General features: G+C 40.7%; 1 protein-coding gene across 1 annotated transcript; it reads left to right on the top strand.

Annotated features, from left to right (window-relative positions):
* The first annotated feature begins 217 nt into the window (after window positions 1-217).
* Window positions 218-18,164, top strand: LOC146669803 (uncharacterized). Its single transcript, XM_085406414.1, has 52 exons — window positions 218-877; window positions 1,928-1,969; window positions 2,882-3,016; window positions 3,128-3,201; window positions 3,294-3,366; window positions 3,539-3,628; window positions 3,793-3,848; window positions 4,410-4,530; window positions 4,621-4,797; window positions 5,014-5,096; window positions 5,282-5,330; window positions 5,426-5,515; window positions 5,627-5,722; window positions 6,227-6,298; window positions 6,387-6,473; window positions 6,571-6,720; window positions 6,868-6,969; window positions 7,079-7,255; window positions 7,521-7,606; window positions 7,688-7,736; window positions 7,926-8,015; window positions 8,103-8,198; window positions 8,297-8,368; window positions 8,466-8,552; window positions 8,645-8,791; window positions 9,473-9,579; window positions 9,670-9,850; window positions 9,956-10,129; window positions 10,216-10,298; window positions 10,548-10,596; window positions 10,686-10,775; window positions 10,880-10,975; window positions 11,233-11,304; window positions 11,413-11,499; window positions 11,623-11,769; window positions 11,850-11,986; window positions 12,340-12,448; window positions 12,534-12,628; window positions 12,787-12,922; window positions 13,658-13,834; window positions 13,928-14,010; window positions 14,321-14,369; window positions 14,483-14,572; window positions 14,751-14,846; window positions 14,942-15,013; window positions 15,109-15,195; window positions 15,333-15,479; window positions 15,561-15,709; window positions 16,653-16,784; window positions 16,874-16,976; window positions 17,219-17,268; window positions 17,413-18,164. The coding sequence occupies exons 1-52, from the start codon at window positions 515-517 to the stop codon at window positions 17,438-17,440; spliced, it is 5,490 nt and encodes a 1,829-aa protein (XP_085262540.1). The 5' UTR covers window positions 218-514; the 3' UTR covers window positions 17,441-18,164.
* The last annotated feature ends 3,459 nt before the right edge of the window (window positions 18,165-21,623 follow it).

Raw genomic sequence — 21,623 nt, 5'->3', positions numbered from 1 at the left:
GGGGTTTGGGGAGAGATGATAAAGCAGTAGGAAGTATTTCCAAGCGTGTATTGTTGAGTTAATGGGTGGTCTGTGCTTCATCAGACATATACCCTTTTTTTCGGATAGTTTGATTATAGAAAACTTACGAACTTCTACATAATGCTGCAGTAATAACAGTGACTGGGTAATTTGACGCAGCAAACAGTCAAAAACGCCTTTTTAGTGGGCGTGTTTTTATCCAGCTAACGGGACTGGGTGAGCAGTAGCTTTCGGGGACTTCTCCGAGATCTGTGCTCAATCAATACTACCGATCCAATCCAGCGATCGCGATCACATTTTAATTGTAGTCCGTATAAAATGCAACACTCGCGAACGGCGAATTAGCGGCGGTGCGTTTGTTCAGGCAGTGGCTCGCACGAGTCATGAAACCGCAGATTAAGTGTTAGGGAAGTTCGATCGCCGTTTTAAAGACAGCAAATATCATTCAGCGAACAGCCTTGCGGTATTTTAGTGGTTTTAGAAGATAACCATAATGCAGAGCGACAAGCCGGAGCCGAGCGAATCCAAGGGCGCCGAGTGTCCGAGCACAGGCGACCGCGAGAAGAAAGCCATGAGTAACGTGGAGGCAGAAACTGACAAACCCAAGGGGATAAGTGCAGTGGCGGTACTCTGGACCTTTGGGAAATGCCTGGGTGCCTTGCTGCCCGTCTACCTTGCCGGATACTATCGGGTCAGCACCAGTCTGCTGGTGTTCGGCATGATGATCTACACGGGATGGAAACATGCCCGAGAAGGCAAGGAGACGCGCCTGAAGTCAGCCATACAGCTGCTCGACAACGAGCAAGAGTACACATCCACGAGAGTGTCCAAAATCAAGCGAGACCTTCCTGCATGGGTAAGACATGAATGTACCTGATGGTCTGAGAGCATATTAAACTTTCTGCTGCTGCACTGTCTCCCCCTTAGCCCACTTTGGCCTAGAGTAACCTTACATTACACAAATCAAGCAAAGCCTGGCACTGAACCATGCAATCACAATACCACTACAGAGGCTACTGTAGGGTGTAATGAGTATTTTTGAGTGATTTATCCCCAACCAGTAATTATTATTTGCTGCAATGGAACTATGGCATGCACCACAGCCTAGTATAGCCTTGAAAAACTTTGCTGCACCGTTGCTCTTTAGCTCCTCAAAGGAGTATGCAGTTTTGTAGAACTCTTTGTCCCTCTTCCTTTCATACAAAGACACTTCCTAAATTCATTGCACACGTGTTTAATTTTAAAACGAAACATGTCTAAAAGCACACAAGGGGATTGTTGCTTCAAAAACAGCTCCAAAAACACTCAAACTGTCTAATCAAAACTGAATGGAGAATGTGTGAGGGCACTAGACCTGCAGTCTATAGTACATCTTTGTAGTAATTGTAGACAGAACGCAAATTCAGAAACCCACATGTGCCTCTGTCATCTAGGAGTATCTGGCCACACCCAAGTGAGGTTCTGTGGGTTCCTGTTTCAGGAGTGATTAAAATGATTGCGTGCATAACCAGACAGAATGCATCTCCTCACTGAAAGGTTCAAAACAGATTTCTCAACATTGTCACGTGGCAGTGCTTTGTCTGAGAGAAACCTATGAAATATACATGGGGGGAAACACTTCAAGCACATATATTGCAAGAGTATCTTGACAACTGACTTACAATGCTTAATGTGTAATAGCCACATCATTTTTAAAGTGATCTTTTTATATAACATATCTTCATCCATTTTTTTGTATAGTTTTTGAAAAGCTTTTTCAGTCTGAACCCTCAGGGAGAGAGCACTGTTGTGATAGCAACAAAGTTACCGGTCATCTGTGAATGAATCATTTCCCTTTCCTCTTGTTTGTTTATCAGTTTCTATATAAAATTTAAGCGTGTCCCTGCCCTCTGTTTCTATCCTTCAGGTAAACTTTCCGGATGTTGAGAAGGTTGAATGGCTGAATAAGGTAAAACATCAACAAGTTCCTCTTTTTCTTCATCATTTTATTGTACAACTGTCCATTTCCCCTCAAGCCCAGCAAACACACGCTGTTCAACAGCCCAGCTGTTGTGTTGATTGACACTTAGTGTGTGCTTGCTGATAAGTACTGTTGCTACCTTAGTGGAAAAAAGGCCACACCCCCACCATTGTGGCCACTCTGTCTGTACTGCAGAGGGGAGGCCCGGTGCCAGGCAGCCCACTCAACATTTCCATTTCATTGCAGCCTACCAGACTCACAGGAAAGAGGAGGAGCCACATAGCTCTCCAAACTAAAAAGAAACCCTGCAGCCCCACCCCCATCTCCTTCTAGCTCTTCTAGCCTAGAGAAAGGCCTCTAATACAGACATAAAGAAATAAAAAGCATTCAAGATAGCAGGATCACAAGATGTAAGCATTAGAAAGCAGACAAAGCAGAGGTTTGAGACTGCTTACTGGAGGGGAGGTCAGCAGATTGCTTTACTGCTCAGGCTTCATGCGCCATAAGAGCAGGCAGCTGATGACTCATTCTCCACTTATGCCAGACTCTAACCAACTGTGGGGTTTTTGTTTTTTTGACAAAGTCAGAGGCACGCAAGCAAACTGTGCTCTGTTTTTAGATTCTTTCTCATTGACAATAGACTGAAGACTGCACAGGTTTACATAGCGGTATTAATATTGTGCAGAAAGAACCACATCTAGACCACAGATGTCATACAGCATGTTGTGACCCCAAACAAGAACACTAACAGCTGAGGAGGTTTGGTACACTGCAGCTGTCTCTGTCATTCTTTCTGGTATTTCAAACAGAAGGCGAAAGTTTACTTGAAGCAGTCGTCTCGGTTATGTTTATGAAAGATAAAAACATCGTATTAAAGCATGTGCTTGATATCCTGGCCAGGTCCTGCAGCAGGTGTGGCCCTTTGTCGGCCAGTACCTCGAGAAGCTGCTGGTAGAAACCATCGCTCCTTCTATCCGAGCCTCAAGCAGCCACCTCCAGACCCTCAGCTTTACCAAGGTGGACATGGGAGACAAGGTGATGACACTGAGAGTTTACACAATGCTATGGATTTGCAGCAAAGATCCACACAAGTGATGCATGATGGAGTTATACTGTTCAAACAAATGTCCTTTATGTTTGCTTTAGGCCATGAAGGTTGTAGGGATCAAGGCACACACAGAAAATGACAAGGGACAAGTCTTGCTGGATCTGTATATTAGGTGACTTTTTACTCTTTTGCTTTTTACTCTCTCTTTACTGGAATGTTTCCAGGGTGCTCATATTGGTGACATTTTTGTGCTTATATCTTCAGCTACGTTGGCAACGTGGAGATCAATGTTGAAGTGAAACGGTACTTCTGCAAAGCTGGAGTCAAAGGCATACAGGTTTGTCTTCTTATCCAAGCTTAAAACTACTATGTGGTGACATTATTAGACAACCATTTCATGTAAAGCTTTTAAATGCCAATCTAAAGACCCAGAATTCAGTAAAATACAAAGAAAATCTGCTTTTCTTTATTTAGTGATAATTGGCCTTTCTGTTTCTCTTTTGCTTCAGCTACACGGGATGATGCGAGTGATCCTTGAGCCTCTGATTGGAGATGTGCCCATTGTGGGTGCAGTCTCTATGTTTTTCATCCGTCGGCCTGTAGGTCAATTTATATTTACAATTCACCTCCATTAGTCCTTCTCTTGTTGCACCTTCCAACCCCCATTTCTGTCAATAACACGTGTCCTATAGTCTTGTATGCTATTGGTTTGCTATCAGTCCTTAAAGATTGCTCTACACGGTTCCTTCTTATCTCTTCCCAGAAACTAGACATCAATTGGACTGGACTGACTAATTTGTTGGACATTCCTGGACTGAAGTGAGTCATGCTGAAAAAATCTTGCTTTACACATTATTAATAACCATAGCCTTTAAAGGGAACCAAGTCTGCTTGTTTCCAACTAAATGTTTCCAACTTCATGTACGCTATTCAAGAAGCTTTGCATGATCATGATTCACAGTTAAAAATAATCCCTACTCATCCTATGCAGTGATTTTGTAAAGCCCCACAGTTTAGCTTTACCTCTCTTCCCTTCTGCAAATTCAAGGCAAATTTCTGCTAATTGAATGCCCTTCATAAACAGACAAGTGGGCGGGGCTTCTCTCTGCTTGCAAGAGATGAACATTTTAGTGACGTGAGCCTGATCAAGATCGTTTGGCTCAGAGGAATCACCTGTACATAGGCTGACTTCATTGTTTGAAACTTCTGTCATATTTAAGATGTGCATGCAACATTAACAGTATATTTATAAGAGAAACTAAAGAAAGTACAATATTTTCCCTTCAAAAATGTCGTTTCAATAATTTACTTTTATTGTACAATGAAAATTAAATGATTTTTAGTGCTGCCACTGAAATATTACTCTGTTCTATGTTTTAGTGTCATGTCAGACAGCATGATTATGGATGCTATTGCCTCCTTCTTGGTGCTGCCCAACCGCCTGGTTGTCCCGCTGGTTCCTGGCCTGCCTGTGGCCCAGCTACGCTCTCCTTTGCCCAGGGTAAGGCCTGAATATTCATCTGCACATTCAGACTACAATTGTACTTCAAGCTTTAAAACACTAGTATATGAACCTCTTCTCCTCTCTCAGGGTGTTGTACGCATCCACCTACTGGAGGCACAGAAACTAGTAGCCAAGGACAACTATGTGAAAGGGGTCATGGCAGGCTTGTCTGACCCCTACGCCATATTAAGGGTGGGACCTCAGACCTTCACCTCCAAACACATTGACAACACAGATGCCCCCAAGTGGGGAGAGATGTATGAGGTGAGGAGAAAGGTTTTTTGTTTTCTTTGTAAACCATCAGCACGTAAATTGGAAAATGTTGTCTTTCACACATCATTTCACTTTGTTCTGTATTTGAGTGTTTCTCCTGATATATCAGTCACTGGCATTGTTCATTTTCATTCATGAGGCTGCAGACAGCTTCCATACAAGCCCCTTTGTCAGTCGTCATGTCCTTATATGTGTTCTGTACATCAGGTTATTGTCCATGAAGTACCTGGTCAAGAGTTGGAGGTTGAGGTATATGACAAAGACCCAGACAAGGATGATTTCTTGGGCAGGTACATATGCATAATTCATGTCCTGGTTGAATCTCATGTTGTCACCTTTCATTTGTCACCTGCATGAACAGTGGGGAAAAGTACTTCGAATGTACAGAGTCTCCTTTCTGTTCTGTTGATCATTGAAATTGCACTACTGTATTTTGTTTTTAATCCTTCTTGTCTTGCACTCCTCCTCCTTATAGGACCAAATTGGATTTGGGCATTGTGAAGAAATCCATAGTTGTCGATGATGTAAGTGAGCAGTTTTCTTTTTTATCTTTGCCACACTGAGGATGATTTTTTTAAATCATAAGACGGTGAAAGTATGTCTGAATGTGTCTTCCCAGTGGTTCACTCTGAAGGACACAGATTCTGGACGGGTTCACTTCAGGCTAGAGTGGTTGAGTTTGCTGCCAAGCACTGATCAACTAGAGCAGGTCTGAGTGTCTAATTTTCACTGATGATCAGCTTTTCGTGTGTCATCGAGGAGACTTGTGTTTGTTGTCAAACAATTACACTAAAAGAAATGTTGTAAAATCATCATCTAGGTCCTGAAGAGGAACGAGAGCATCACCAACAAGAATGCTGATCTCCCTTCTTCAGCCATCTTGGTTATCTATTTGGATAAGGCTGAGGCGCTTCCTGTGAGTCAAATAAGTGTGCTTTCTGTGTCCACATTCGTGCACAGCTCAGAGCTGCTTCCTGTGTGTGGTTAAACTAACTGAGCTGAAACTGCTATTTGTTTCGCATTCCACAAGTTTGTTGCCTTGGCCTCAAACCCAGTTTAGTCTGTTCCACTGTTGATGAATATGGGTAACTCTATCCAAAACTGTTACACACTTTTCAGACTCTTCTAATTTTGTCATATATTTAAGAAGAAAAACAAAAGTTAAAGAAACTTTGGAAGAAAACCCCCGGCTTATTGTTTTTTCTCTTTGCAAACTTAGACTTCCTGATTGTGCCAGGCAGCACGGTGCTTCATTTCAGTTATTTGTGCCGTTGCTATGGTAGCCATGCACATACTTTCATTGTGACCGACCTCATGTTCTTATAATAGTAGATAAATCTATTTGTTGTGCTGCTCTTGGTTACAGAATGTCAGTGTCTTACTCTGCATTCATATCTGTCCGCAACTGTGTACGTTTTAGATGAAGAAGGGAAATAAAGAGCCCAATCCCATGGTGCAGTTATCTGTGAAGGACGTCACTAGAGAGAGCAAGGTACATCTCCTGGGAAAGCCATTTAAAATTCTCTTGATATGTTTTGTTTATTTTTTTGTCATATGCACATTGTCCGTCTTCTCTTTAGACTTGTTACACAACCATTAATCCAGAGTTTGAAGAAGCTTTTACCTTCTTCATCCACGATCCTCGCAACCAGGACATAGACATTCAGGTAGTAGATGATGAGATTATGTACCATTTACTATGCAATAAAACTCATCTTTGATAATCTGACGGGTGATGGTGTTGAACTGTCTTTTCTTCATTAGGTGAAGGATGCTGACCGTGTGCAGACGCTGGGAAACCTGACCATCCCGTTGTCCCGTCTCTTATCAAATTCCAATCTTTCTCTGGACCAATGGTTCCAGTTGGAAAACTCTGGATCAGCCAGTCGCATCTACCTCAATGCGATTCTCAGGGTAAATGGGACTAAGACCTATGATCCTGCACTGTTATAATGTCTAATAAACACACTAACAAAAAAGTGGAGTGTAGGAAGTGATTAATTCCAAATTCAATTAAGAATTTTTGTCTTTCTGCTTCTCCTTTTTCCCATTTCACCAAAGGTCCTGTGGTTAGACGAAGAGCGCATTCCATCTGATGTGTCCTCCAGCTTATCCCAACAGCTCCCACAGCAGACCTCTGCCCATCCTAGCTTCGCTACAGAGGTAATACAGGACAGTCCAGTTATTTTTTTCTTTTTACTTGATAGCTCTTAGGATCTTGCTAGTATTTTTTTTATTTTTTAAAAATTTAAAATGCACATTTTTATTTCAGGGACTGCTGAGAATTCACCTGTTGGCAGGTCAGAATCTTGTTCCGAAAGATAACCTGATGGGAGGCATGGTGAAAGGCAAGAGTGACCCCTATGTCAAGATCAGCATTGGGGGTGAAACATTCACAAGCGAAGTTATCAAAGGCAATCTTAACCCCACCTGGAATGAGATGTATGAGGTAAGAAATTGCTGTAAAATTTTAAAGAATAATCTGCGCTTTTGTGTGTAATTAAGTAAGGAATTTTATTTCAAGACAACTGGTTCACATCAAATAAAAACAAAAAACAAGAAAATAGAGAACCAGAGAACCATTTTAAAATAAAATCTAAATCCAAGTTTAAAAAGACAAGTCTTCAGCTGCTTTTTGGCTGAGTAGTTCATTTAGTTGCAGTGTAATTAGTTAAAAAGGGTCCTTTGAGATGTGTACTTGGTTTGCCCCTCAGGTTATTTTAACCCAGCTTCCAGGCCAGGACCTGCATTTGGAGGTCTTTGATAAAGACATCAACATGAAGGATGACTTCATGGGCAGGTAACTATATCTAAATCAAGCATCACAATGCTTATTACCATCTACATGATCTATTCTAATCTTGTATGTGTTGACATGCAGGCTGAAGATCAGTCTAAAGGATCTCATTGATGCTCAGTACACTGATCAGGTGGGCATGTGCTACAGTGTTAGCCTGTAGGAATGTGATTAGCCACCTACATAGAGTTTTAGTATTTCAGGTACAGACACATATGAAATTTTAGAAAAATGCAAATGATAGATCTGCTTGAACTTTTTCTCTAAAATTACTTAATTAAAGATAGTTCAGACATTAAAATGATTTCTCTTTATTTTTCAGTGGTACACGCTCAGTGATGTGAAGTCTGGTCGTGTACACCTGATATTGGAATGGGTTCCAACAGCCTCAGAGTCAGACAGATTGGACCAGGTCAGTAATATCGAAACAAGCCACGGATTAATGAACACCTTGTGCTGAGCTTGATTTATATTCTGCGGTTGCTTTCTGCATCTTTAGGTTCTTCAGTTCTATTCCCAACAGTCCTACAAGAACAAGGCAGTTCCCTCGGCAGGCCTGCTGTTTGTGTTTGTCGAGCAGGCAGATGGATTGTCAGTAAGTCTTTTAATACTGCTTTGTAGGACAGACTGTAGAACTAGGAGCTGACCTTTGGACTCCAAATAAATATTACTGACTGTTGTCTCTTCCTGCAGGTGAAGAAGAGTGGAAAAGATCCAAAAGTAGGAGCAGAGTTAACTCTTGGAGCAAAGTCTCGAAAAACTACAGTAAGACTTCAAGCCCTCATCCTGATACTTCTGCTTCTCTTTCAGTACTAAGATTGGCAAAGAACTCTATGGATTGACTCTTTTGTCTCGTCTTAAGGTGTGTGATCGTACAACATCACCTCAGTGGAATGAAGCATTCTGCTTCCTGGTTCGTGACCCCAGAGAGGCTATTCTTCTTGTTAAGGTAAGATGACTTCGGTGTATTATAAAACTTATCCTCATGTAAACAGATCTCTCATATAGAAGTTGTTAATACCAAATATTGTGTTTTTCCAGCTCTCCCACAGCTGGACCTTACCCATGGGCTCTGTGGTTATTCCTATTCGAGAGCTGCTCTCTGAACCAGAGCTGGTCCTGGACCAGTGGTTCCATCTGGATGGAGCCTCACCTGAGAGCCAGATTCTTTTGAGAACTGAACTCAAGGTATGTCAGTCTTTGTCTCTCTCAGTTTTTCAGTTCAACTTTTTTTTGTTTGTTTGTTTTGTTTTTTTGTTATCTTCTAAATTAAGCATAGTTGTAGTTTAAGTGAGTCAGAGCATCAAGCTCAGCTTCAGTCCCAACATATCAGTTGATCTCAGTGCCAGTCCACAGTTTCTGAGGGCTCATATAGGGCACACTATATGAGCCGCTTTAGTTGCTGAACCCCTGCAAGCTGCTTTGCAACCCTCCTTTACTCCAGCTCCTAGTATCCTGCTTTATGTGACATATCGGTGTCATAGCTGTTGTCACTGTTGCCTGCTCTGTATTCTTGTTATTATTCTTGCTGTTGCGCCCTCTGCCCATGGCTTTCCATGTTAGCATAGTGCAACCAAAGGAGGTGGCAGAACAAAGCTATGCTTAATTTAAATCACTGCAGATACAAATATCAATCTTCAGTTTTAACTATGTTGGTTTAGACCGAAATATTTAACATATTTCATATGAATAAGTGAATATCATTAACTTTTGTTTTCGCGATAAGTCCCCTTCTCTGACTTTAATTCTCTCTTTTATTTCCTTTTTTGCTCATTTTTTTGTTCTTTTTCTAATTTGTTTTTGCAACGGGTGTAATGACTGTGTAATAAATAACATAGTTAATTTAGAACAATGTCCATTTAACTACAGATGCTGATTCCAAGCAAATGTCCTGTTACCGCTGATAAAACTAAGGTGACTGCGGTGTCAGATCCTTCTGCTGCTAAGCAGAAACAGGAGACAGAAAAAACGCTCAAGTAAGATTATTTATTCAGTAAAGTCTATTTCTGTTTAGCCACCAGATTTCCCTCTTAAACTTGTCTGATTTCTAATCGCTGTGTTTTTAGGTCGAGCTCAATAGACACTCCTCCCGTGGAGACTATTGTCTCTTCAGTGACTTCGCATGAAGATGCCGATGCCAAAAAAAAGGCAGCTGATTCAATTCCAGATGAGACGGAAGAAGAATCACCAAGTCCTGCCATAACACAGCCCCCTCATACTTCCCCAGACATCAGCTTTGCCAGTCAGGTAACATCACAACACACTGATCTACAGAAGCAGATACGAGAAGCAGGGCACGACAAAATCCTGTTTGTTAAAAAGCCGCATGGATGAAAATATCCCTCCCTTTAGGGTCTGCTGAGGATCATCCTGCTGGAGGCCCAGAGTCTTGTTGCCAAAGATAAAGTGATGGGTATGGCAAAAGGCAAGAGTGACCCTTACGCTAAGATCAGTGTCGGTGAAGAAAGTTTTAAGAGCAACGTGATCAAGGAAAACCTCAACCCGGTCTGGAATGAGATGTATGAGGTGTGTATGAGGGGCTGCATAAAATCAGAAGGCCTGTTACCACCTAACATCTGTGACTTTGACTAAACTTGTTTGTGTTCTCTAAGGTGGTTTTGAGGCCTCAGTCAGGACAGGAAATGCAAGTGGAGCTGTATGATAAAGACATGGACAAAGATGACTTCCTGGGCAGGTAGGGGCTAATGTGGAGGTCTACACTTGTTCAGAACTGAGTCAGAGGAGTCAGATCACACTAAGATAACTACCTGAGCATAGCAGTTGGTAAACAAATGTGTATACTGGCAAAAAAACCCAGTGTCAGTCGACCATGATATGATGTTTATCACAGTACACTAGTAAAAAAAACAAAACACTGTTTCTAAATTCAGAATCGCTGAAACAGGAATTGTGCATAATGTGCATAATCTTCTTTGTTGACTAGATTCAAAATCAGCGTGGCAGACATAATCAGCTCCCAGTACTTAGACCAGGTGGGTATTGTAGATATTTTCTTACTAAATGTGTGTACGCCTTGTGCATTTATAAACTGTAATCCAATGTTTGAGCACCTCTGTTTCAGTGGTACACCTTGAATGATGTAAAGTCTGGGCGTGTCCGTCTGATCCTGGAGTGGGTTTCAACAGTGTCCCATAATAACACCCTAGACCAAGTCAGTGCATGTTTCTGTACACAAACAAAATGCTCCTTCTCTGATTCGCTGTGCACATCGGTGCTGAGTCACTAATGTATTTTTTATTTGATTCTCTGCTGCAGGTAATGCATTTGCTGTCTCTGCAGTCTTACCAGAACAAGGCCACTCCCTGTGCAGCACTCCTCTTTGTTTATGTGGACAGAGCGCACTCATTGCCTGTGAGTCCCTTGTAATTTTGCACAGTGAAAATCATTATGATAGACAGTTTGATTATGAGTTCGTTTACGCACATAAAGTGAAAAATTGCCACTTTTAACACTTTATATTTTATAAGATAGTATTGGATGTCATAATTACGGAGAATAATGTCTACTGGGATAAACTCTGATCACACTTAAATTGGAGAAGTTAAGAAAATAGATGAAAGGAATTCAAACTATTCATGTAATCTAATCTTTTTTATTTCTGTGTACAGTTCAAAAAAAGTGGAAAGGAGCCCAAGGCTGGAGCTGAGCTGGTGTTTGGTAACACAGTCTACAAAACTAAGGTATGAAATTAATAATATATGTGACATAATATACTATAACTTCACACCTGATTTTTTTTTAAAAGAGAAATAATTTATTACCATTCTTTATCCATTTTCTGCCTGAAGGTGTGCGATCGCACGAGTGCTCCTCAGTGGAACGAAGGATTCTACTTCAAAGTACACAATCCCAAAGAGGAGATGCTCATCATAAAGGTAAATGTCCTGAATTTGTTACAGTACAATACACAGTACAGTACAATAGCATTTAAAGTCTGCTGCTGCCCTCTTCATTTCAAGTGCTGACTGATATCACAAATGTGTCCTTTCGCTGTGTAGCTCTCCAGTGCGTGGGACCAGCCAATGGGATCTCTGGTAGTTCCTGTGAGACAGCTTCTCTCTGAACCACAGCTGGTCCTGGACCAGTGGATGCCTCTTGATGGAGCATTACCTGAAAGCGAGATCCTCCTGAGGGCTGAGCTCAAGGTATGAAGATATGTACACTCTACATTAATGTTACTGTGACTGACATCAAGGAACCCCAACTGAAAATGTGTCATTAACAGATTCTTAACTCGAGGATGGATGAAGTTCCACGGCCGACTGTGACCACTGTAAAGAAAGAGGACACCAGCACCCACACAGAAAAGGCATCCGCAGCAGCTGGCAAGGAGGAAAAAAGTTCAGAGATGCCAACGCACAAGTGAGTCATTTGCGTGTGAAATCTATAATCTCACGTTGAAGCTAATGCTGCTGTACCCGAGACTGTAGTCTTATTCAAAAACAGTTAAAACCAAAGTTAGAAGTGCTGCTAAGGAAAATAAGCAGTTCATACACCTTTAATTTAAACACAAATAAGCTTAATAAATAGAAGATATTAAATGTGCTCCCTGTTGGTGAGTGAAGGTTTAGGAAACGTGCTCCTTGATGTCATATACCACTTAAATATATAGACATAGTTGCACTAGGACTGCACAGGACGCATCATTCAGATGGTATTATGTCTGACAAGCTTTATTCCAGACTTTCATGTTTTTAGAATAATGTTGCTCTTAGGTCTGTTGCAGTATCAAACCAGACTAAAGAACCTGAAGCAAATCCTGCAACTGCTACAGAGATGGCTCCTCATGTTGAACCAGCACATGACCCATCCCCTGCTGCCGCAGTGAGTCACATCACACAAAAGTCAGTTGTTACTCTGCCCCAGATGTCTGTTTTCGTCTTCATAACATTAATGTAATTTTGCTCAGCTGGTGGACAAGCCAGCCGATGCAGAAGAGCACCGCACACAGCCCCACACAGCAGACAGAGGAGACTTTGAACCACAGAAAAAGCAAACAGAAGGGTGAGCTCCACGTGACAGCAAACACAACTATATTGTTCCTTCAGTTTTTCATATTTTTGTCATGTTTGCCTCAAACAAACAATTTGAAAAAAAAAAACATAATGAGAAAAAAAAATCTTCTCCATTTTCTGTGTGTTTGGATATGAATGAATTTCCAGTTTGGGCAATCTTGCTCACGCCACAGTGGCAAGTCTTCCCACTGACACTAAAAAGCCAGAAGTGGTTCCTGAAATCCCCAAACCTGCTCAGGTTCTTCCACCACACACAACCCCGAGCCAGGGCTTTGCTCAAGAGGTGGGTGTAGTTCTGTGTTTGTTATCAGCATGGAAAGGAAAGCAGTATCATGTAATTTGCTTTTGAGTTCATATATACATATTCAGATCATTCTGGAGGTCTAATTCTAATGTTTTGAAATGTAGGGCTCCATTAAGCCTGTGTTTTTTCATTACCTCACATTAGACAATATCCTCCCAGCGATTCCATGTGTCCTCAGATATTCGGTGGGGATAATTAGATAAATGGATGCTGCTGGGATTCAACCTATCATTTGGGTTTCTAAACAGCCCCTCATGTCTCTTTCTGCACAGCAGGATTTTCCTTCTTCCTCCTGTTATTTTACTCTGAGCTCTACTAGAATGGCCCCCTCTGTTGTGTCATACCAGCTTCAAGGAAGAAGAAGGACATCTAGAGGCTTAAAACAAAATGAGCATGTTGCAAACGCAACTTATAATGTAGGATACTCTTAATGATGGATCCTTTGCTAATTTGAACAAGAAAAGCAGGTTTTCATTAAGTAGTTAAACAAATCTCTGATTGATGGTTATCTCTAAAGATTTATCTATGAAAGTGACAAAAGAATGTCAGATTAACAGCTAGTAAGCAAGAAATTCCTGTTTTCCAGTCTTCCGTGGGAAGGACAGAAATGATCTGGATCACACTGAAATGTATACACTGACTTAATAAATCCAACGAACGTCTGCTCTGTTCTGTGGTACTTTCTGTATAACACTTGCAGTCTTCATGCTGTAGGGGCTCCTGAGGATTCACCTGCTGGAGGCCCAGAATCTGGTTGCAAAGGATAACCTGATGGGGGGGATGGTGAAGGGCAAGAGCGATCCCTATGTCAAGATCAACGTAGGCGAGGTTGCATTCAAGAGCCATGTTATCAAGGAGAATCTAAACCCAACATGGAACGAAATGTATGAGGTAAGCTGTTTAAGGTTGTTGTTTATTATCTGAGCTTTGATTTGTCTGAAGTAGTTTTTTTGACAAATGTTTGCTTCTCTTACTTTTAAACAGGTCGTTGTGAAAGGGCACAGCATCCAGGAGATCAAGTTTGAAGCATTTGATAAGGATATAGATTCTGATGACTTTCTAGGAAGGTGTGTTTCCTACTCTAAAGAATCAGTGCTGTGTTTCACTGGTCTAGCTTGATTGCAGCTTCCACTTCGAGCCATGGAAAATGAAAGATAAAACATTTTTGTTTTATTTAAAACAAATTTCCACCTGTATAAAATTAATTGAGAATACCATTTACATTATTGTTATTAATCCAGTATTGACTGCTTTTTTCACAAAGCCTTTCTCTTAAAACTCCTGACATCTGGAAATCAGCCTGAAGTAAACATGGTCATATTATGTGAACTTAAACTCGTGTTGTTGTTAATCATTTGCCTGTATTCGTGTTCACAGATTCAGTATTAAGCTAAATGAGGTCATAAGATCACAGTACACAGATCAGGTTAGTCATGCAAACCTTGAGCCACACCCTGTGTGTTTTTAACTCAGTGTTGCCTGTTTTCCTCGTACAAAGAGTTTGTCATGTTTCTCTAACAAACGTTGTCTCTCTTGCAGTGGTACACTCTGAAGGACGTGAAATCTGGACAGGTTCACTTGATACTGGAGTGGGTTCCTGCAGTGTCAAATGCAGCCAGACTGGAGCAGGTGGGCCCCCCAGACCGTGTTAATAAACTCACTCAGTTCAGCCTCGCTCTGTTCATTTAAACATGGAGTAATATGCCTCCAGCCTCCTAGAATGCTGTTGAGCAACATAGCACCACACAAGGTATATTCACTTTGCAAAATAATCACCTGACCTAACTGGCTGTGCTCCATGCCACAGGTGCTGCAGCTTCAGTCTCTCCAGGCTTTTAAGAACAAAGCTGTCCCTGCTGCAGCTCTGCTCTTTGTCCATATAGACAGAGCACATTCATTATCTGTAAGTCGCCCGCAGTTCATTGATACACTGTGCACAAGTTGACAGAAACAATCCCACGTGCTGTGTAACTTGAATGCCTCTCTTTTGCTTCATAGTTGAAGAAGAGTGGAAAAGAACCAAAAGCCGGAGCTGAGCTTGTTCTGGGTGAAACAGCCTACAAAACCAAAGTGAGGCTCTTTCTCTCATGATGCTCTGCAACTCAGTGTGATAATTGCTTTTTTTACTGCTATATTAATCGTATCATTTCATCACACTTTATCAGCTCTGTGACCGCAGTACCAGTCCTCAGTGGAATGAGTCTTTCTACTTTGTGGTCCGTGATCCTAAGCATGATATGCTTGTGGTGAAAGTAAGATATTTATCTACATCTGTTTTTAACTTTTGCCATACTTCTTGCATTCATTTCTGTGTACAGATTTAATTTGCTTACATGTAAGAGTACTAATATTGGGGTGATTTTCATTCTCACGCTCTTTTGCATCGCAGTTGTCGAGTGGCTGGGACCAGCCAATGGGATCTCTGGTGATTCCTGTCAAGAATCTGCTTGCAGAGCCACAGCTGGTTCAGGATCAGTGGTTCCATCTGGATGGAGCATCACCTGAAAGTCAAATCCTGCTTAGGGCTGAACTCAAGGTGATAACATCTGACAGATAAAAGCAAATGAGTTGACTCGTTACTGCGCACTCTTACTGTTATCCTGGATGTGTTTTATAGATACTGGCATCCAAAATGACGGATTTGATTGGTGCAGGGACTTTGCCCTGTGCTGCTTCTGGGTGCAGTTCTGGAAACGGGCAGGTGAAGCTGTCGCTTTCATACGCCTCGCAAGAGAGAAAGCTCATTGTCATCGTTCACGCCTGCAGGTGTGTGAAACAAAACATTTAAATCGCATGAGTGCTGCATATGAATATTATGCATCTGAGGCTGTGTTAAAGGAAGGTGTTTGTAATAGTATAACACAACCTCATCATAACTTCATCATAAACTTACCATGTTTCTGCGTGGGGTCAAAAACAGGTCATAAACGAAATTCATGTTTATTTTCACCAACTTTATACTGACAGAAAGATCATTTTGAATTCATTTTGCACATCTTCTGATGTGGCTGTACGAAAACTGAATTCAGCACATGATGGAAACAACACCTGAGTCCATCAGAAATGCCTGTATGTTGTTGCATTGAAAAACATTCTGCTCTGCATTTCTGTTGGTCTCTAACACTTTAGGAAAAACCCACAAATAGGGAAATTATTAATGATAACTCAAAGAATATTTCATGCTATGTTGACTGCTCCATATATTGAAGAAGAAACTGTATTGCTCTAACATACTAAATGAAAAATAATGTCTCCATCATATGATATGACAACCTTTTCGCACGAACTGTGAGACCGTTAATTTTATAGGCTAATGCTTTATGTTCATTTAACAGATGCTAGATTTTAATAGAGTTATCCAGGGTATGAGTGATCTAATGGTAGCAGATTTTCTGTTAGGTAGAAAATATATTCATAGACATTGTGGGCTTTACCAATAGACGCACAATGAAGCATCTTTAGGAAATGCACCCCCTGTCCAGTGGATACTTGGAGTGAGAGCTGCAACTTATACTTATATCTGAGTTTCTCATGTTTGCTTGTTGTACTTTTGCTTTTGAAGTTGACTGTTCATGAACTCAAAATAACTCCCGGGAAACATCAAAGTGCTCCCACCCCTGCTGGCATGTCTTAAAACATTTTTACAGTTAACTTTTGTTCATCTTTGCTATATTTCATTTTTATATTGTTTATTTTTTTATCCACACAGAGGTCTGTTGTCGCAACATAAAGATGGTGTGGACAGCTATGTCTCCTTCATGCTGCTACCAGATAAAAGCAAGGCCACTAAGAAAAAAACAGGAGTGAAGAAGAGAGACCTCAACCCAGAATTTAATGAAAGGTTGCACTACCTTTTTTCTCCTTTGTAGGTTTTGTTATCCCTAAAGATCTGACCTAGTGTTTTAATAATCTTTTTGTACTTTTTTAAAGGTTTGAGTATGATCTGCCTAAGGACGAGATAAGATTCAGACGCCTCAGTGTATCAGTGAAAAATAACTCCTCTTCATTCAGAAGCCGAGACGTCATTGGACAGGTCAGACTGAAATCATATTTGTAGCTCTTCCTGCATCTGTTACATGGCTTTAAATATACTGCCAAACAGCACACTGAGATTCGGTTGGGTAAAATGTACTCCAATCTCCTCACTGTGCCTTAGCTGGTAGCGTAAATTGCATTGATTCCATAAATGTGTTTTATCTTTTCACTCTGAAATGCTGTGAATACAGGCAGAAACTGTGTTCATGCAGATGCTGACATGACATTCCCATTCTTTAGGTGCAGCTCGAGTTGGCTGAGGTGAACCTCGTGTCTGGTGTCACAGAATGGTGAGCAGAAGAGATCTGGTTTCATCCAGACTGTATTTACATTTATTCAAATGCTCAAGCTTGATGGTCATTATTTCTGACCATTTTTATTGACCATCAGGAACTCTTACTATCATTCAATGACTGTTCCACCTCATCTTCCAGGTTCACTCTCAAGGATGAAGCTGAATAGAAATCGCTGCTTGCTGATGCCGTAGTACAGCGATGAAAACGTCATCATTCAAATCCTGCTGCTGCTAATCACACCGATGCCTTCTCCTCTGTACTTCTGCACACAGTGCCAGCATGGCAGCCTTACCTATATCCACCCAGCTCACTGTGTTATAGCATCTAGTATAGAAGTGCACAGCTCTCGTATTCACATACAACCACATACATACAAGTCACCAAAGATAAGTAGAAAGAAGCAGCTAAGTTTAAAAAAAAAAGGTGTAAGTAAGTTATGATTGAAAATTATATGAAGAAATTGAATTTAAAGACTGAACAGAGAAAGTGATGGATGAAGTGGCCTGAAGGTGTCATGTTACATTTTATTGCTTTGTTTGCTCCTTGTTGCTGTGAGAGTGTTTTAAATCTTGTTTGAAGTGCAGCAACATTATAGCTTTTAGTTGATTTTCATGTATCACTCATGAATTTTAATGCCATTTCAGTATTTTAATCTTGTTTTGTTTACCAGCTTAAGGTGGATTTTTTTATATTTCACATTGCCACGCAGCTTTTGAGAGTGCCTTTGGAAATAGTTTTTGTATGGTTATTTTTTTTACAGCTAAGGATGTGTTACACATATTTCCACAGTTATGGTTTAATTTGTGTATATTTGCAAAGGTCATTGATCAGGTGGGAAAATGTTATTGAAAAGATGGCAACAAAAATAAACAGATTTTGCACAGCTCACATTTCTGCAGAACAAAAGACTTTCTGTATAAATTTGTTATCTTTTGTATTTTGCTCTTTTAATTTTTTTATTGCTTTCTTATTGCTTGTTTGAGGCAGCTATCCTACTCATACAGTAGGTTTACTGCAGGTGTACTGTACATGAAAAGCTCTGACTCTTCTAACTGAATCTAAAAAAACTATTTATTTATTTTTTGCTTATTTTATTTCAGAATATAAAGAATGAAAGGATGTGTGTAAAGGTAGAAACAACCACATTCTCAGTTCATATAAAAAGTTGTGACAGTGTCAAAATCATCTACAGCAAATAGAAACAAATAGAATCATGAATTTTATTAATTCTATTTTGTAACCGTTTTATATTGTGTATATTTGTGTTACCATTTCTTGTATGGTTAGAAAATGTGTTACAGTTAGCATTGGGTGATCCAACTTTCCAACTGCAGACTATTTCAAGTAAAATTTAACAGCTTTATGACACCTAAAAGCAAGCAAAATTAGATGCATTACAGACAGTCGTGCTAATATGGAGGAACTACACAAGGAGCAATGAAGACTGGGGTAACAGAGAGAGCCACTCATACAGGATGTTTCCACACTGTGGAATTCAATGCTGGATATGATTTCTCTTCTTCCAATACTAAGAAATCAAGAGGATGTTTTTGCAGCTTTGGATAAACAAAAGAACAAGCTGGTCATTTTAACTCCATCAGAGCTGGTAAAACTCCAAAAGCTGGTGACTGTCCTTGAGCCATGCAGGTACATACAGTGGCTTTGGTCTGAGTGCAGTCAGTTACGCATAGACATTGCCTGATAAATGCTAATGACTAAATAGAGTGCGCCTGTGTGTAATCTAATGTCAGTACCAATACAGCTGCTCTGTGACGGCCTCAGAGGTTGTCTAAGAGAATATTGGAACCAACAACACCATGAAGTCCAAAGAACACACCAGACAGTTCAGGGATAAAGTTATTGAGAAATTTAATGCAGGCTTAGGCTACAAAGAGTTCCCAAGCCTTGAACATCCCACGATTCAAGCGATCATTCAGAAATGGAAGGAGTATGGCACAACTGTAAACCTACCAAGACAAGGCCGTCCACCTAAACTCACAGGCACAAGGAGAGCGCTGAACAGAAATGCAGCCAAGCATGGTGACTCTGGACGAGCTGCAGAGATCTACAGCTCAGGTGGGGGAATCTGTCCATAGGACAACTATTAGTCGTGCACTGCACAAAGTTGGCCTTTATGGAAAAGTGGCAAGAAGAAAGCCATTGTTAACAGAAAACCATAAGAAGTCCCGTTTGCAGTTTGCCACAAGCCATGTGGGGGACACAGCAAACATGTGGAAGAAGGTGCTCTGGTCAGATGAGACCAAAATGGAACTTTTTTGGCCAAAATGCAAAACGCTATGTGTGGCGGAAAACTAACACTGTACATCACTCTGAACACACCATCCCCCTGTCAAATATGGTGGTGGCAGCATCATGCTCTGGGGGTGCTTCTCTTCAGCAGGGACAGGGAAGCTGGTCAGAGTTGATGGGAAGATGGATGGAGCCAAATACAGGGCAATCTTGGAAGAAAACCTCTTGGAGTCTGCAAAAGACTTGAGACTGGGGCGGAGGTTCACCTTCCAGCAGGACAACGACCCTAAACATAAAGCCAGGGCAACAATGGAATGGTTTAAAACAAAACATATCCATGTTCTCTTAGACAACCTCTGAGGCCGTCACAGAGCAGCTGTATTTGTACTGACATTAGATTACACACAGGCGCACTCTATTTAGTCATTAGCATTTATCAGGCAATCCAGTCAAAGTCCAGATCTAAATCCAATCGAGAATCTGTGGCAAGATCTGAAAACTGCTGTTCACAAACGCTGTCCATCTAATCTGACTGAGCTGGAGCTGTTTTGCAAAGAAGAATGGGCAAAGATTTCAGTTTCTAGATGTGCAAAGCTGGTAGAGACAGACCCTAAAAGACTGGCAGCTGTAATTGCAGCAAAATGTGGTTCTACAAAGTATCGACTCAGGGGGCTGAATAATTACGCACACCCCACTTTTCAGTTATTTATTTATAAAAAATGTTTGGAATCATGTATGATTTTTGTTCCACTTCTCACGTGTACACCACTTTGTGTTGGTCTTTCACGTGGAATTCCAATAAAATTGATTCATGTTTGTGGCTGTAATGTGACAAAATGTGGAAAAGTTCAAGGGGGCTGAATACTTTTGCAAGCCACTGTAAAACTATTTTTTTAACTTGTTGTTACTGTTTCTTCAAAAAGCTGTATAGTTGACAGTTATTGTATAGATTAATAATTTCTTTCTTGGACTGTCTACTACAGGTTTGTGACTAAGCTTCTTGGAGGTGCGACATATCTTTCATGTTCAGTGGTTTTACCTGCTTTCTGCCATCTGCATCACACCATGGTGGTCTCTGATGATGACTGAAACTACATGGTAAAATTTAGGACTGCCTTCATAAATGACCTGTCCCAACGTGCAGCTACGCTCAACCATCAGTGGATCAAGACAGCTACTGTGCTTGACTCACGCTTTAAGGATTTAAAGTGTCTTGCAAGGGGAGAGTGAGAAGAGGTCTGGACCAGCCTTGAGGCCCTGCTGCAGGGACAGTGTAAAGATGCCACCATTAAGAACCCAGCAAAGACAAAGAGCCTCCTCCTCTCTTCATTGTCTTCAGACTCTGATTCAGTTGAGGAAGTCCCGTGTAACAGGGCCCTGAGTTTGTACAGAGCAGAATCCACCATCAGCCCGCTGCAGTGGTGGTCCAGTCGAGCAGGGACCCACCCACAGTTGTATGTCCAAGCCGCAAATATTTGATTAGTCCAGCAACTTCTGCCCCTGTGAGAGACTGTTCTCACTTGCAGGTCACATAGTAACAAAAAAGAGAGCTGCCTTTAGCTCTGAAAATGTGAACAGGCTAGTTTGTCTAACTGGCTGAAAGAGACGGAAAGTAAATAAGCATGGATTTATTGTGATTCCAATGGGTTTGTTATTTTTTGCACTAAAATGTTCGATGATCACTGTTTTAGCCTAAAGTACAAAATAATTTTGGCTAAGGTTACTCAGTTTTAAAGTGAAGCTGGTAAAATAACCTTTTATGTTTCTGCTTTATTTTTTTAAGAAGAAAAACTGCACTTTATGTTGAAATTACAGTGGAACCCCGACTGTATATATATATATATATATATATATATATATATATATATATATATATATATATATATATATATATATATATATATATATATATATATATATACACACACACACACACACATGTAATACTATACTGTAATGGAAATGTGAAATACTATATATTAAAGTATCTTTTCCGTTGCATATTGAATCTACATAATAAGATTTCATGTATTTGTAAATGCAAAGAATAGCAGAGCATTTTTAGGATGGGACCACAATGTTCATCACATTTTTTTTTA

The sequence above is a fragment of the Rhamphochromis longiceps genome, linkage group LG5 (assembly GCF_057381845.1).
Source record: "Rhamphochromis longiceps isolate RC_006_pf linkage group LG5, R_longiceps_female_GT1.1, whole genome shotgun sequence".
NCBI lineage: Eukaryota > Metazoa > Chordata > Actinopteri > Cichliformes > Cichlidae > Rhamphochromis > Rhamphochromis longiceps.
Note: the sequence above shows the minus strand (reverse complement) of the source record. Positions and strands in the feature narration are given on the sequence as shown.

Bases quoted from the DNA above. Each gene is read 5' to 3' on its own strand.
- LOC146669803 (XM_085406414.1), top strand. From the start codon at position 515: ATGCAGAGCGACAAGCCGGAGCCGAGCGAATCCAAGGGCGCCGAGTGT. The intron at 5,331-5,425 runs GTAAGTGAGCAG...GTGTCTTCCCAG, and splicing joins AATCCATAGTTGTCGATGAT to TGGTTCACTCTGAAGGACAC. The intron at 14,011-14,320 runs GTGTGTTTCCTA...TCGTGTTCACAG, and splicing joins TCTGATGACTTTCTAGGAAG to ATTCAGTATTAAGCTAAATG.